Source organism: Festucalex cinctus, chromosome 5 (genome assembly GCF_051991245.1).
Source record: "Festucalex cinctus isolate MCC-2025b chromosome 5, RoL_Fcin_1.0, whole genome shotgun sequence".
Lineage (NCBI taxonomy): Eukaryota > Metazoa > Chordata > Actinopteri > Syngnathiformes > Syngnathidae > Festucalex > Festucalex cinctus.
The window spans coordinates 17741467-17754803 of NC_135415.1; the positions used below are offsets into that span (position 1 = coordinate 17741467).

Here is a 13337-nt window from a genome sequence, read left to right on the forward strand (position 1 = left end):
TTAATATCGATTCGATTCGATTAATAAATGAGAATCTCGATTATTTTATGAATCGATTTTTTGGCACACCCCTACTATTTAGTATTTCAAGTGCCTGGTCACCAAGGGTCCCAAATATGCTGAGCCAATACGAACTTGGCAAAAAACTCAATGTTGCCACATATTGTTGACAATACATGACTATAAATAAATGAATAAATAAATAAATAAATAATTTACATTCTTGTTGTTGTGCCTTAGTTTTGGAGTCTGTGAACACAAACTCCACTTGGTGCAGTGGTTCATTTTCTTGCCGCCTTTGGATCAAATATGTCTCACGCGTTTTAATTTATGGCCAGTTCCTCAAAACCCAGTCATGGCTGATCCTGTATTGTATTATGTTTTATTTAACCGCCAAAACATCGTGCGACTGTGAAAACAGAATGATTGCCACAAATATTTTTAGAGGTTATTGGCAATGATCAATCGCCCCATTCACTGTCACTGACTTGCATTTGTGCATTCTGGCAACAGAGACTCTCCACGCTTTGCTTTCCACACAGGTACATAAGGAAATTCACTGCTGGTTGGCTTGGTTTTGCCCACACTTAAAATGAATGCTGCCAGCTTTATTAATTTCATAGAATAGAAGACTAAATCCCATCTATAGAATAATACAAGAGAAAGAGATGAATGTATTGAAGATCAATGGGTGAACTATTTTATTTCAGAAACTGCACCCGACCACGTGTTTGCAGATGTGAGTTTATGTACTTTATGCTTGTGCACACGGCAAAGCCAGATGCAAAGCAACACAACAAGCAGCGACGAACCACGCACCTCCCGCATGGTCCTTCAATATCAACGCCCCCTCCCCCGTTTCCTTTCTCCCCCATTTCGCTTTTCCTCCAGAGGAGGTGGCGCTTTTGTCACCAAGGAGCGGGGAGACCTCACGAAGCGAGGCAAGATGTCATAACAAACAAAAACAGCATAGTAAACCCCCCAAAATCTAATCAGGAGCCATTGATTCATGTGCTGAATGGAGACGGTAAGGCTTATCCAATATGGCCGTGGACAACATGACGGGGGCTTTAACAATTCCGTTGTGTACTTCCCATCATCACACTATTTTCACTTTTCGGCTCGACTCGCTCAATGAAAAGATGATCCAATCATCACTCCACTGCGACATTTGATGTCTTCATTTGTGTAACTCAATTATTGATTTTATTTTTCTCATTGAATTGATGTGTAGTGTATGTTTGCTTTTTTTTAGGCTTGGATTGTGAACACTGCCAAATATGATTCTTTTGTACATCTTAAAAGGATGCTATGATCTCAAATCCTGCCACATCTTCAACTTTTAATTGCCACTGATATTTCAGGTTTTTTTTTTCTTTGCATTCTCCAAAAGATAGAGGATAAGCCTTAATGTTTCTCAATTATTTTTTTGTGACACCCCCAGGAAGAAGTATAAGTATACACGCACATATTAGACTTGCACTGTTTAATGGCAAAAACTGTATTAAAATTTCAACCGTAATGAACTAACTCTAACATATTCCAAAAGGATGGCATTTAGACAATACGCCAGTCAATAATCATAACGCAATCATGTTCAAATCATTTTATTCTCTGTGATCATTATTGCTTTGTTGACCCGACCTTCATCGCCACAACAAACAACACGCAAAACCAATACATGAAACAAACACATTAACAATGTAACGCTATTAAACCTCATGGGAATTTGTGACATTTGAAACACAATTATTTAATCTATGATATGTGCATCATGCCATTGTTTTTTTTTTGTTTTTTTACTAAAACAATCTAATACTCAATATAATGCAACAACTTTGCTCTTATTATTTTTAATAATACTTTGGCATTATCGGGTAGTGGTATTGATTTTTGTAAGGCAATACATTTATTGTGGAGGTAAATGTTATTATTTTAATATTGGACTCATGCTAATTTAATAGAGCGTAACATAAACATCAGGGTGAGAGCCGGAGGGTTTGCTATATCCTCACTCCCACATCCCCACTTTCCCTCTGCACTGAGATTTAAACAATATACACTTTTTTTTCTTCTTTATGTTTTTGCATCAATAAACACAATTGATATAGCTGTGCGTGAAATATATTTGCAATACTTAGTTCCCCAATAGCACATTGGTTTACTGATTTGCACGTCTTCCCCGGATTATAGATTTCCGTTTCAATCTCGGCTCAGGCCCTTGTGCCTGGAGTTTTTTTTTTAATGTTCTCGCTATAATAGTTGTTTTCTGTACTCTGGCACCCAAACTCCAAAACTAGCATGTAAGGTTAATTGAAGACTCAAAATTCTCCATTGGAGCTTACCCCATATCATGCCTGAAATCAGATGGGATTGACTGTAGCAACCTGTCACCTTAATGAGGACAAACACTATAAAAAAGTAACCTGCGCAGGAACTTTAAAGTACAGTTGAGGAAGCAGAAGGACATAAGTGCAAATAATATAAATTAGAACCGTGTTTCCTGAATACTCACAATTAGTCAAATACTGTAATGATTCCATCTCAATTGACTGACAAGTTTGCATAATGTGTATGAAATCTGGACCTGTGCAAATGAACACAAAGCTGATATAAGCCATGTCTTAGTCTGTTGTGTGAGTGGCAACTAGTGGATACACAAGTTTATTCTAACAGGTGCCATCTAATGAAGAACCATTTACGCAATATGACATATGATTAGCCTACTAATCCCAAGACTTGTGAAATATCAGTAGTATCAGAAAATAAGATTAGATAAATATAACAAAAATACAAAAGAGAGAAAAATATTTTTTTTTTTTTTAAAGAAAAATGCAATAGATGGAAAATACATTTGATGAATGGTTATGTCCACCATTTCAATAGTCTTGAAACATGACTCAAATATAGTAAAATATTACAATATATCTAACTTTTTTTTTTTCTACAAAATTCTGCAAAGCTTGCATTTTGTTTTGTATTATTTTTGGTTCCCAGACGTGAACCGCTTCCCACGATGCTACTTTTGTTTTCCGTTTCTCGTACAGCACTGTCACTCCAGCCTTGTCCCTGCTTCCTGTTCTCATCATCTCGCTGCTACGTATTAATATTTAATCCAATATTGAAAAATTGAAGCGGGCGCACCATCAGCAGGGCTACCTCCTCTGTTCAGCATATACGATCCACCTTAACCTCCGCACTTGGATCTACAGGCACATATGTTGTTGGTCTTTGCCGTCAAATAGAGATATTAAGGAATGAAGGACTTGAACCACTGAAGGGTATTGCTCAATAAATCTCCAAATATAATAGAGTTGTTGCAAACATGCCATGTAGTTAGGTAGTGCATTGTGAGCCTGTTGAACCAGATTTTGCTCTTGAATAACAATTTGGATTAGTTTTCTCCAAATCACTATTGAAGCAATACAGTAATGCTGTGCACTAAATTAATAGGCAGGCTGAGATTCTTGCCATGTTTACAAAATCATTAATCATTTATTAAGATTGAAGCAGATGATCGGATATCCCTGTTCTCTTGAATGACTTTAGGATTATTAATTGTAGGAATCCAATTAAAATAGAAGAAGCCATGGGATGATAATGCATTCCTGTAGCAGACACTCTTAAACTGTCATTTTCATATACTGTATTGGATTTATACTATACTTCACTTTTGGCATGACAAAAATGTTCCTCAATGTGATGCCACTCGAACATTTTCAGTCCATCTCAGTCTTTTTTAGCTAACACTACTGTTCAGTTCAATGCGCCTCACTTTTCTTAATAGACCAGGAGACCCTGGCCTCTCGGTTGTTACCATAGCAACTGACCTATTTGCCTCCTGCATGTGAAAGTGAGAGTGAAAGAGCTCGCTAGGGTCATGCAGATGGACAGACGGGTCTCGTCGTTAGACGTCTCGGTTTTTGTCTGTCTCTACAATCTGACCATTTGTACGAACGCAGCAACCTTAGATGAACTTGGCCCTATCGCTCACAATAAGACGTTTGTCTTATTGCAGTGGCAGATATGTGGTGTGTTTGTGTTCATGTGGCTGAAGACTGAAAAGGACAGCTAATGATTGTCTATAATATTTTGTCAAATTAAACTCAAGAATGGTGTAACAGATACACTTGGTGGATAAAATAACAAGGCAGACACCAGACATATACATACTGAGTTAGCAACACAAAACTCACCGCCATAAAATCAGAGATGCAATGTCATATTACTCTCTCTCTCTCTCTCACTTTCTCTCTGTAACACACACGTGTGCCATAAGAAGCGCCCTACTGCAACCTGCCTTATGTCGAGCAGTGACATTTGGATGACACCAGCAACAGGATTATAAGAGCTTATTTATTCGCCTTCTCGCTGGGCATGAGCAAAGCAGGGGCAAGAGTGCATATGGAAGTACAGTGACTCACGTAGAGTCACATACACAATATTATAAGTAGCGGTAACTACAAATACAGGAAGTGACTATATTTGATGTGTAGGTTTTTGACAGCCGAACAGGAAAATTTCTTTGCTAAAAATCAAAATGTAACATAAGCACTATGGCTAGAATAGTGAAATGTTAGTACCTCTTCCTCCATTGAAACGTCTGTATGTGGCAGGTCTGAATGGGTTAAATAGCATTATTGTTTTGTTGTTGCTGTTGTTTTTCTAGCCTGTAGCATTCAGCTGCTTAGTCATCCAAGATGGTGGGCCTGTATGCCTTTTCATGCCAGAACAGTTTTGTTGTGCACCAAGAGAACTTTTAGCAGTTTGTATTAAGATGAATAATCACTGATCCAATGAAATGAAATTACCGATGACAAACGTTTGCAATGGGACTAATGGAGCAAAATTACAGAACACAGCAACACAGAACAAAACAACACCAGCATAGCAACAGTATAAAAGCAATAACTGCATTTTACTTTATGCACACTGGAAAGGCATTGCTATGTCCTGTGAGTAAATAGGACAGGATAAGTATAATGAGTAGTTGTGAATACTGTTTTTAAGTAGTACAATGCATTTAGATTTTCCATTAAAATACCTAGCACACAGTTAAATTGTAGTTGTAATACTTTATGTGAGCGTATTATTTTTTTTCCCTTATCGCCACAAAAGTGCGCCAGGAGGCAGGTTTGCCCTGCATAAACCTTGACATTGGAACACATTAAGAAGGTTTTTCATATTGAAATGTCAAGACAAGCTGCAGATAAGGATGAAAGCGCTTTGCCATTCAAAGGAGGGAATTGTTCAAGTGAGAAATAAAAAGGCATGACTTGATGGCTGTTGCCATTTCCCTCGCTCCCTGTCCTTATTATCCTGTTTTGATGCTTTAGGGAGACAAATGAAGTTCAGGTGCCTTGAAATCTCTTAATGAACTCTCTCTTACCCCTCAGCCCAACCTGCCCATGCGAAACTGGCACAGTGGTGCTTGCTTCACTTGTCTTTGACTGACTGCAAGGATCCATATACTCGCTCCCAACCGAGCGGAGGCCGCACACCGAGTGGGTTTCTCACAGAGGCCAGGACGACACACACCTGCATGTGCGTGTCCTCGTGCCTGACAATGTGGATCTCAATGCAGTTCAGTTAAACTCAAATGACGGGATACAAGCACAACTAAACTACATCGCATGCTCAATTTTCACTCCATGAGGCATGAAGACTTGACTTATAGCCACTAATTTCTTCTTGATCTGATTTTAAAATGCATAAAAAGTTGTACATTAACTACATGAACATTGGCGTCTTATCTTTTTGGCAAGTGTCTCCTTTTCCCCTATTGTAAATAACTCAAACATGAGGCTTTGATTAATGCTACCCTTACCTCAATGGAATGCAATTGGAAATTTCCAATAATCTCCTTCTTGCAATGTTCACTTCTTACAAATGATCCCTCTCATACATTATGTCAATTGTTGTTATTGTTTGTTTTTAGAAAGTTAGTATCTCAGTTCATTATATGAGATGGACTGTGTGGTTTTTAAAGGGTGTCCATTGTTGTTTGTGTGTTTTAGTGCAAGATGCTGTGACAATGACTTCATGCAGGTTAATGATTAAGTGATTGAAATCTGCTAATGTTCTTAATTGCCCCACAAGTGTAAAAAGATTGCCATTGGAAAAGCTAAAAAACCTTTTGAGCTTTACCGTAATTCATTGTACATTCCAAAATATAAAACTTCAAAGTGATAACATTTTGTGTTAATGTAACACGTCATTAGGAATAAGTCAACAAAAAACATGGCAGCTGTGGCTAACATGGGCTTCTTTTACCACACAATGCTAGCTTAGCATTGCTAGCACTGTTATTTTGTTGAAGCTGGGTAGCATATTTATAATGACTATGCATTAGTGAACTGAGGTTACATTCTAATATTCTAGCATTTTTAAAGCAGTAGCTTACGTAACATACATTTATGTGTATTGTTATCTTTTTCCATTTACTTCTTTGGACATCCCTTGTTTAGATATCTGCGACAAAACAAATGGAGAGTCAATCATTCAATGCTGGCAGAACTGACGGGAATACTGAACTTGAGCAAAATGCCGAAGTTTGAAGTTTTGTTTAACTTTAGCAGCATGTTTCCCCTGAAAATCGTAGTTGAATTCTTTATTGTGTGTCCCTAGCATTATTTGATTTTAGATGGTCTATTTTTTTTTGTCGCATCCATTGTATACACTTGTTGCAAGTACACGTTGATGGGGTCATCGGTGTGTTGTTATGGCTTTGCAAAACTATGACAGCATACTGTAACTTACACGTTGTGCCCCTATAGCCCACACTGAGAGAATGCAGTGAGAGTATGCTTTCAGGTAATGTGATCTGTACAGTACAGCTTGTGCTGGGGGCAGGGAGGAGATCAGCAAGGCGAGGCCCTTCTGTCTCGCTGTCATCGCACAGGGCCATCGGGGTTTGAGCGTGCCAGGGTTTGCGCGCCTCGCGCACGTGTGAGTGATGCGGGTGGGCGCGCAGCCGAACGAGCACTTGACTGGCGCTGCGCACTTAGCTAGCGAGGAGCGGCTGCTCTGGCGGCGCTCCAGGCTAACTCCGCGCGCTGTGAGGTTTTTTGTAGCCGTGAGCGTCGGGCGATGTGGCACCAGATGCCACTCCATGTGCCCAAATCTGGTTGACATTTGGAGCGTGGGCAAGCGGACGCACAGGAAGGGAGCAGAGGAAGAGGAGGGAAATTTGATTAAGGCGAAACAGCAGCCTCTGACGTCGCTGCAAAGTTGTGGAAGCAGTAGCGGGTGGACTTCAGCCTGTTTTTGCCCATTCCATCGTGAGCAGCGGGCGAATTGATGGAAGTTGATTGAGAAATGCACGGCTGAGGGGAGTAATTTGATTAAGCAGGCTGGCAGGAAGAGGAAGCGGGAATGGTCGGGTGACAGGTTCATGCCAACTCCTGCTGGCACGGCGTTCAGCCTCACTCCTGACTGAGAGAAGATGGAGTTTGGTGGGGGGGGACCGGTTGGGGGCTCGCAGTATTTGGCGGGAAAAAGCATCGAGGAGCAGAATGAGAAGGGTTGGTGAGTAGGTGGTGATGTGAGGAGGGTGGCAGGAAGTGGAAGTGTAGGAGGTGTAATGCATAGGGCATATTGATGGCACTCTGTCTCAGAAGCCTTCTCACATTTTAATACAACATTAATATGTCTCTGCAAAATCCCCCAGTTCTTATTATAGTAAACTGGCTTCTCCAAAATTGCAGACCTTACATGTGTCCTTGCATGTGTTTGTTGAGTCATTATGATTTACAAGTGAGGGCAGACATATGTTTTGCATTGATAAATCTCATATTTTGATTAAACCTTAACAACTTGACTGGATGTTAGGTGTTTGCGTCTTTGCAGCTTTATTAATATATCACATTTCATACACAAGGCAACATTACGTATGCATTTATGTGCATGTGAGGATACTGTTTTGAGCGGGTGTGCTGTGACTGCCCACCTATATACAGTACACAAGTCATTATTTACATCGGCTATTCCCTGCAGATATAATTACCACACTACACCCTGCATGTGCCATGTTTGTCTGTTATACATTTCACGTACAGATGTTCCATTGGTGGTCACTCAGATAGTCATTTCACACCATTGTTAATACAGCCACAGTCATTTTTATTTATTTATCTTTTGCACCACCAATCTCTAGAAACATCTATGACAGAGGTAAACATCTGTCGGTTGGTTATATTAAAGGGATACTTGACTCATTGAGCCATTTACAGCAGCAAAAAGTTAATATTTTGTCCAGAATTAATTTGGTAGCTTAATTATTTTTCATGTACAATACCTTAAAATACTAATTTTTCCACTTGCTGTCAACTGAAGATGTCATAACTTGTGCTGAAGAAGTAGGTAACGACCAATCATGGCTCTGTTAGCTGACCAAACCCAGAAAACAGAACCATGAAGTGAACCATGATTGGTCGTTACCTACTTCCTCAGCACAGGTGATGTCATCATCAGTCGACAGCAAGTGGAGAAAATAGTTTTTACAGTTATTAATTATACAATAAAAATAATGATGTTATCAAATTAATTCTGGACAAAATGTTAACTTTTTACTGCTGAAAATGGCTCAATGAATCCGGTATCCCTTTAACTCATTCACTCCCAGCCATTTTCACAGAAGCAGTCCCGTTCGCTCCCGGCTGTTTTACTGGATTTTGACTGATTTTGCAAGGCCCACAGAATATTGTGTTCGATTGCTATAAAAGCTTGGAACCTACCAAAAGAAAGATTAAAGTCTCTTCTTTCATCAGGAAACAAAAAGTATGTTTCTATCTGTTTCCGTTTTGCAGCATTAGAAGAGAGCTAAGTTTCATCAGTTTTCACAAATCTATTTAAAATTGTAAGTAATTGAGCTTTTTTTTCTAGATGGACCTGGTTGATCTCCTTTGCTCTGCTGCCACCTGCTCGCCGTTTGTGTAATAACTACCATTTCTGCAACCGTTCTTTGCAGTTGAGAGGCTGCATCAAAGCCTGCTCTAGCATAAAAAAACAAAAAAACGTATGAATACGTCTTTGGGACACTTAGAACATAAAAAAACGTATTTATATGTTATTGGGAGTAAATGAGTTAATAACACAAGTACAATTACAAAAAAGCAGAAGCGCTAATGAGGGAAACCACCCGAGGTGGACATTCCGTTAATCTGTCAATGTCAGACGTCTGTTTTGTCGACAATGAATGAATTACGGAAAAAGTTGACAGACTCAGCATTGCCAAAAGTATCATGTAAGTCAAGTGGGTGGGGCAAATAACTTTTTGAAGCAAGTGCTTGACCTCATTTTTGAATTGTCCACTATCGACCAAACTGCTGATTTATGTGTGCTTGCTGCCATATTGTATTTGTCCTACCTGACCTGGTGCAGTATTTTTAATGAATTGACTGCAGAGTGTAGATGTTCATGAACGGCGAGCGCGCAAGAAACTGACTTGTGAACCGTTCCGTCTCCATCCATCCCTCGATTTCTCTCCCCTCTTTAACCCACCTGTGAACCTGTCAGCGCTGTGTTGCGCTGAATTTTCCAGCAGCATCTCACTCTCAGCCAGCCTGTCAAAGACCGCTGAGGGCAGAGAGCGAGAGGAAATGGTGGTGGTGGGGGGGTGATGTGCTGATGAATCCTCTCACTGAGCAGAGTTCACCTCTCAGGTAATCCTATAAAAAGTGAAGGTGAGATGTACCTCTGGTTTTCGCTCATTATCGCATCTTTACCCTGCACCCCAGTCAGTGGTGGGCTATTGGTGTGTGCTGGGGGTGCTGAGGTGTTTAACTGTGCTGGTCAGGTGGGCTCATGATGAAGAAGAAAAAAAAACAAAAAACTGATGGAGCGACCTTCTGGACGTGCGAACCAACCACATCTGTTCGACTTTTTATACCTCGCCTTCAACTTGACTCTCTCTCCCCTTTTTCCTCTCAATGTCCCTCCCTCCCCTCTCAGTTCCTTTTTTAATCTTTTATTCATAGCTTAGCAGGTGATGAAAAATTTATGCCCCCAGTCTAGCATTGAAATAAATGCAAAACGAAAACAGAAGCAGTTTATACTGACAGTCTGAATATCTCTATCTAGAACAAGGCGGCTCTTGGCGAATCAGGGAGCTGGGACGCTCTCCTGTTAGCGCCGCTGTTTAAACGATGCTTTTTGGCTTCCTGCGAAGCCTAGCGTAGAGATTAGCGTCTTTTTTTTTTATTCTCTTCCTGCCATCTTCACAAAAGGGGAGGGACGTTGTATCCTAAGTCCCCTTTTCAAAAAATAAAAATAAATAAAAACTATCACCTGCCCCATAGTAACTAGTAATCTAATGTGTTACCAGTTTCTATTATTCAAGGATCAAGTATGTTAGTTTGTGACAAAACAAAGTTGATAATTGTACAACTCTATACTATCTATCTTCAGACAATCACTTAGAAACCTTTTGGTTTTAAAATAAAGTAATCAGTAAAGTAACTACAGTAAGTTACTTTTTCAGGATAACTGTGACAACACTGAGTTGTTGTTGTTGAGAGTAAGCAGTTGAACTGATTACAGCTTTAGATATGCCCGACTCCTGCTACCGCCAGACTAGAACGCTGTTGCGCGATCGAAACGCCCGGGCTCGGTGTTCTGGTGTTCCGCCTTCTCCCCTGGTGCTTCCTCCTCTGCTTCCCCCCTCCCGCCGCTGTGCAAATCTCGCGCGGCTGGAGGTGGGGCGGGCACATCTTCCCTCTCTGCGCTGCTGCCCGGTGCCGGTTTCCGGGGGGGGGGGGGTGGGGGGTTCTCGCGGGGGGCCGGGTTCGCGGGGGGGGTGGCGGCCGTGGGGGGGGGGGGGGGGGGGGGGGGGGGGGAGGTATGGGTGGGTGGGGGGTTGGGTGCTGGGGGTCGGGGTGTGTTCAGGGGTTTGGGGGTCGGGGGTGGTGGGGCCTGGGTCGTGGTGGATGGCGGGTTTGGGTGGGGTGCGGGGGGGTCGTGGGGGGATGGGGGCTGGGGACCGGTGGGGCGCTGTGGGGGCCCGCTGGGCCTCGTTCTGCAGCCTTGGGCTCGGGGGTGTGGGCCGGGGCTGGGGCGGGGGTGTTCCGGGTGTCTGGGTCGGCTCGCCGACCGGTGTCCGCTCGGGTGGCTTGGGGGTGGCCTTGGTGCTGCCGCGGCCTGGGGATTCCGGGGGGGGAGTGCTCGCTTTGCTGGACCGCGGTTGACGGCTTCTTTCTTTGGTGGTGGTCCTTATGCATGCCAGATCCGTCGCACCAGCATCTACTGAAACTCAACAGAAGTACCCTCTCCCTCCCACAGCCCCTTGAATCAGTTGGTGCTGGTGTCTGTGGTTCTCACTTTGCTTTATCTATCCTTCCCTCCTTCCTCTCTTTAGTTTTTCCTCTGGTCACTTGAGATCTTAATTTATTATTACTTATTTATTTATTTATGAGGTTTCTGGGGTTGGCATAAGACTCTGGTTTTGTAACCACGCAGGAGGGGTCTTGTTGGTGCTGGACTTCACTTTGATGGATTGGATGTACTGGCTTCTATGGATCTCACTCTGCCTTATCGATCCTTCCCTCCTTCCTCTCTTTAGTTTTTCCTCTGGTCTCTTGAGATCTCGCTAAATTTGCTGGAATTTAGAGGCTTCCGGGGTTGGCGTAAGACTTTGATTTTGTAATCATGGGGAAGGCAGGAAGTGTTTGGTCGGTGCTGGATTTCACTTTGATTTACCTTTCTTTTCTCTTTATTTCTTTTTTTTTTCTGACCTTTTCTCTGGTCTCCTGACCATTTAAACCTCACGACTCTGGCAAGATTCTGAAGTACCTGGTTAAGGCGAAGGGTAATGGGATATTTATAAGGTTTTAGGTGAATGAATGAGTATAAATTTATACGTATTTGCACGCACGCGCACGCACGCAAACGCACGCAAACGCACACACGCAAACGCACGCGCGCACGCACGCAAACGCACGCACGCAAACGCACGCAAACGCACGCACACATACACACAAAAAAAAAAAAAAAAAAAAAAAAAAAAGAGCAATGATGACAAGACGTTGACTCGGTAAGACTACCGAATGAACAATTCTGAGCTCTTAAAAAAAAAAAAAAAAACGCCCGGCCAACAAATCAAACAGTTTTGTCCTACATCTGAGTGAGGCTGAGAGTACAAAAAAAAAATTGAGCTAGCCTAGCAGTTATCTTCTCCACCTTTGGTTATTCCGATCGCTGAAGTGAAGCTCCATCTTCACTGCTGTACTTATGCTGAAAAAAATATCAGTGACGTCATCGACTGAGCAACTTCAATTCTACTTTCATCACATTATAGTTGACAACAACAAAAAATCTCTTTCTTGAATAAACAGCTTCATTTGTAGTAGTAACAAGACACTGCATTAGTCTGAAGGTCTTTTTTGTTGTCACTACATATTCACAGACCATCAGCTTTTTTATACTGTATGTGTGTTGGTGCTGTCAACTTAAATGATGTGTTATGGTCGGCTACAGAGAGGAAGGAGGCCAGCTTGGCCCGGGCCATGAATCTAACGACTGATCTTATGCACTTTGACAGAGATGTGAGAGAGAGGGAGGCAGAAAGAGACGAGAGATGTGTTAGATGAGAGAATTGAGACTGAGAGGTGGGAAAGTGAGAAGTTTGGCCCACAAGAGAGGAAAAGCAGTCAATGAAGGGAGAGATGAAGTCGGATCGAAATCTGGCAGTCCGATGCGCAGATCAGTCACGGTCATCGGGTGTGAGCGTAAACTTGCCGGATTGTTAGGTAGACATTGATAATGCGTGTCGATTCCTTTTATTGGGTTTAACTTTCTGAGCTTTTTTATTTTTTTATTTTTTTTTTTAAATTGATTATCTGTTTGAGAGGATAAACGTTTATTCATCCCTGGTTTCATCAATGATCACTTCATGAGGTACATCTGCACAATCAATGAGATCCATTCGAAGAACTGAATATGTTATGAACAGTATGTTATTGATTTTGTAGTATGCAGTGATTTACAATTGCACTAAATTATTATAGTCAGTTGTTTCCAATAATTTGTCATCCTAGCTAAGTAAGATGACTAAATAACCTCTTAATTGTGGGCGGCATCGCTCAATTTTAATGTGGTGGTCTCCCAACCGTGAGGTTGCGGGTTTTATCCTCAGCCCTTGTGACCATGTCGAAGTGTCCTTGAGCAAGACACTGAACTCCGATTTGCTTCCAGTGGACCTGGTGGCGCCCTGCATGGCAGCAGTTGGCCACCGGTGTATGAATGTGCGTGTGAATGGGTGAATGTGATGCATTGTAAATAGGGATGTAGCGATTAGGGCAATATTGTGATATTAAAACTGCCACAATATCGTCGTCGTCATG

At 41.8% G+C, this 13337-nt stretch overlaps 1 protein-coding gene across 3 annotated transcripts in view; it reads left to right on the forward strand.

Annotated features, from left to right (window-relative positions):
• The window catches only part of kiaa0825 (KIAA0825 ortholog), a 126317-nt gene that overhangs the window by 75348 nt on the left and 37632 nt on the right, over positions 1-13337 (forward strand). The window contains exon 23 of one of the 3 annotated variants that reach the window (XM_077522939.1): positions 5397-5506. The exons of the other annotated variants lie outside the window; for them this stretch is intronic. Within the exon in view, the coding sequence (XP_077379065.1) occupies positions 5397-5454 (58 nt within the window). The 3' untranslated portion in view covers positions 5455-5506. Of the gene's footprint in view, positions 1-5396; positions 5507-13337 lie in introns of those variants that run through there. 3 annotated transcript variants of the gene reach the window in all.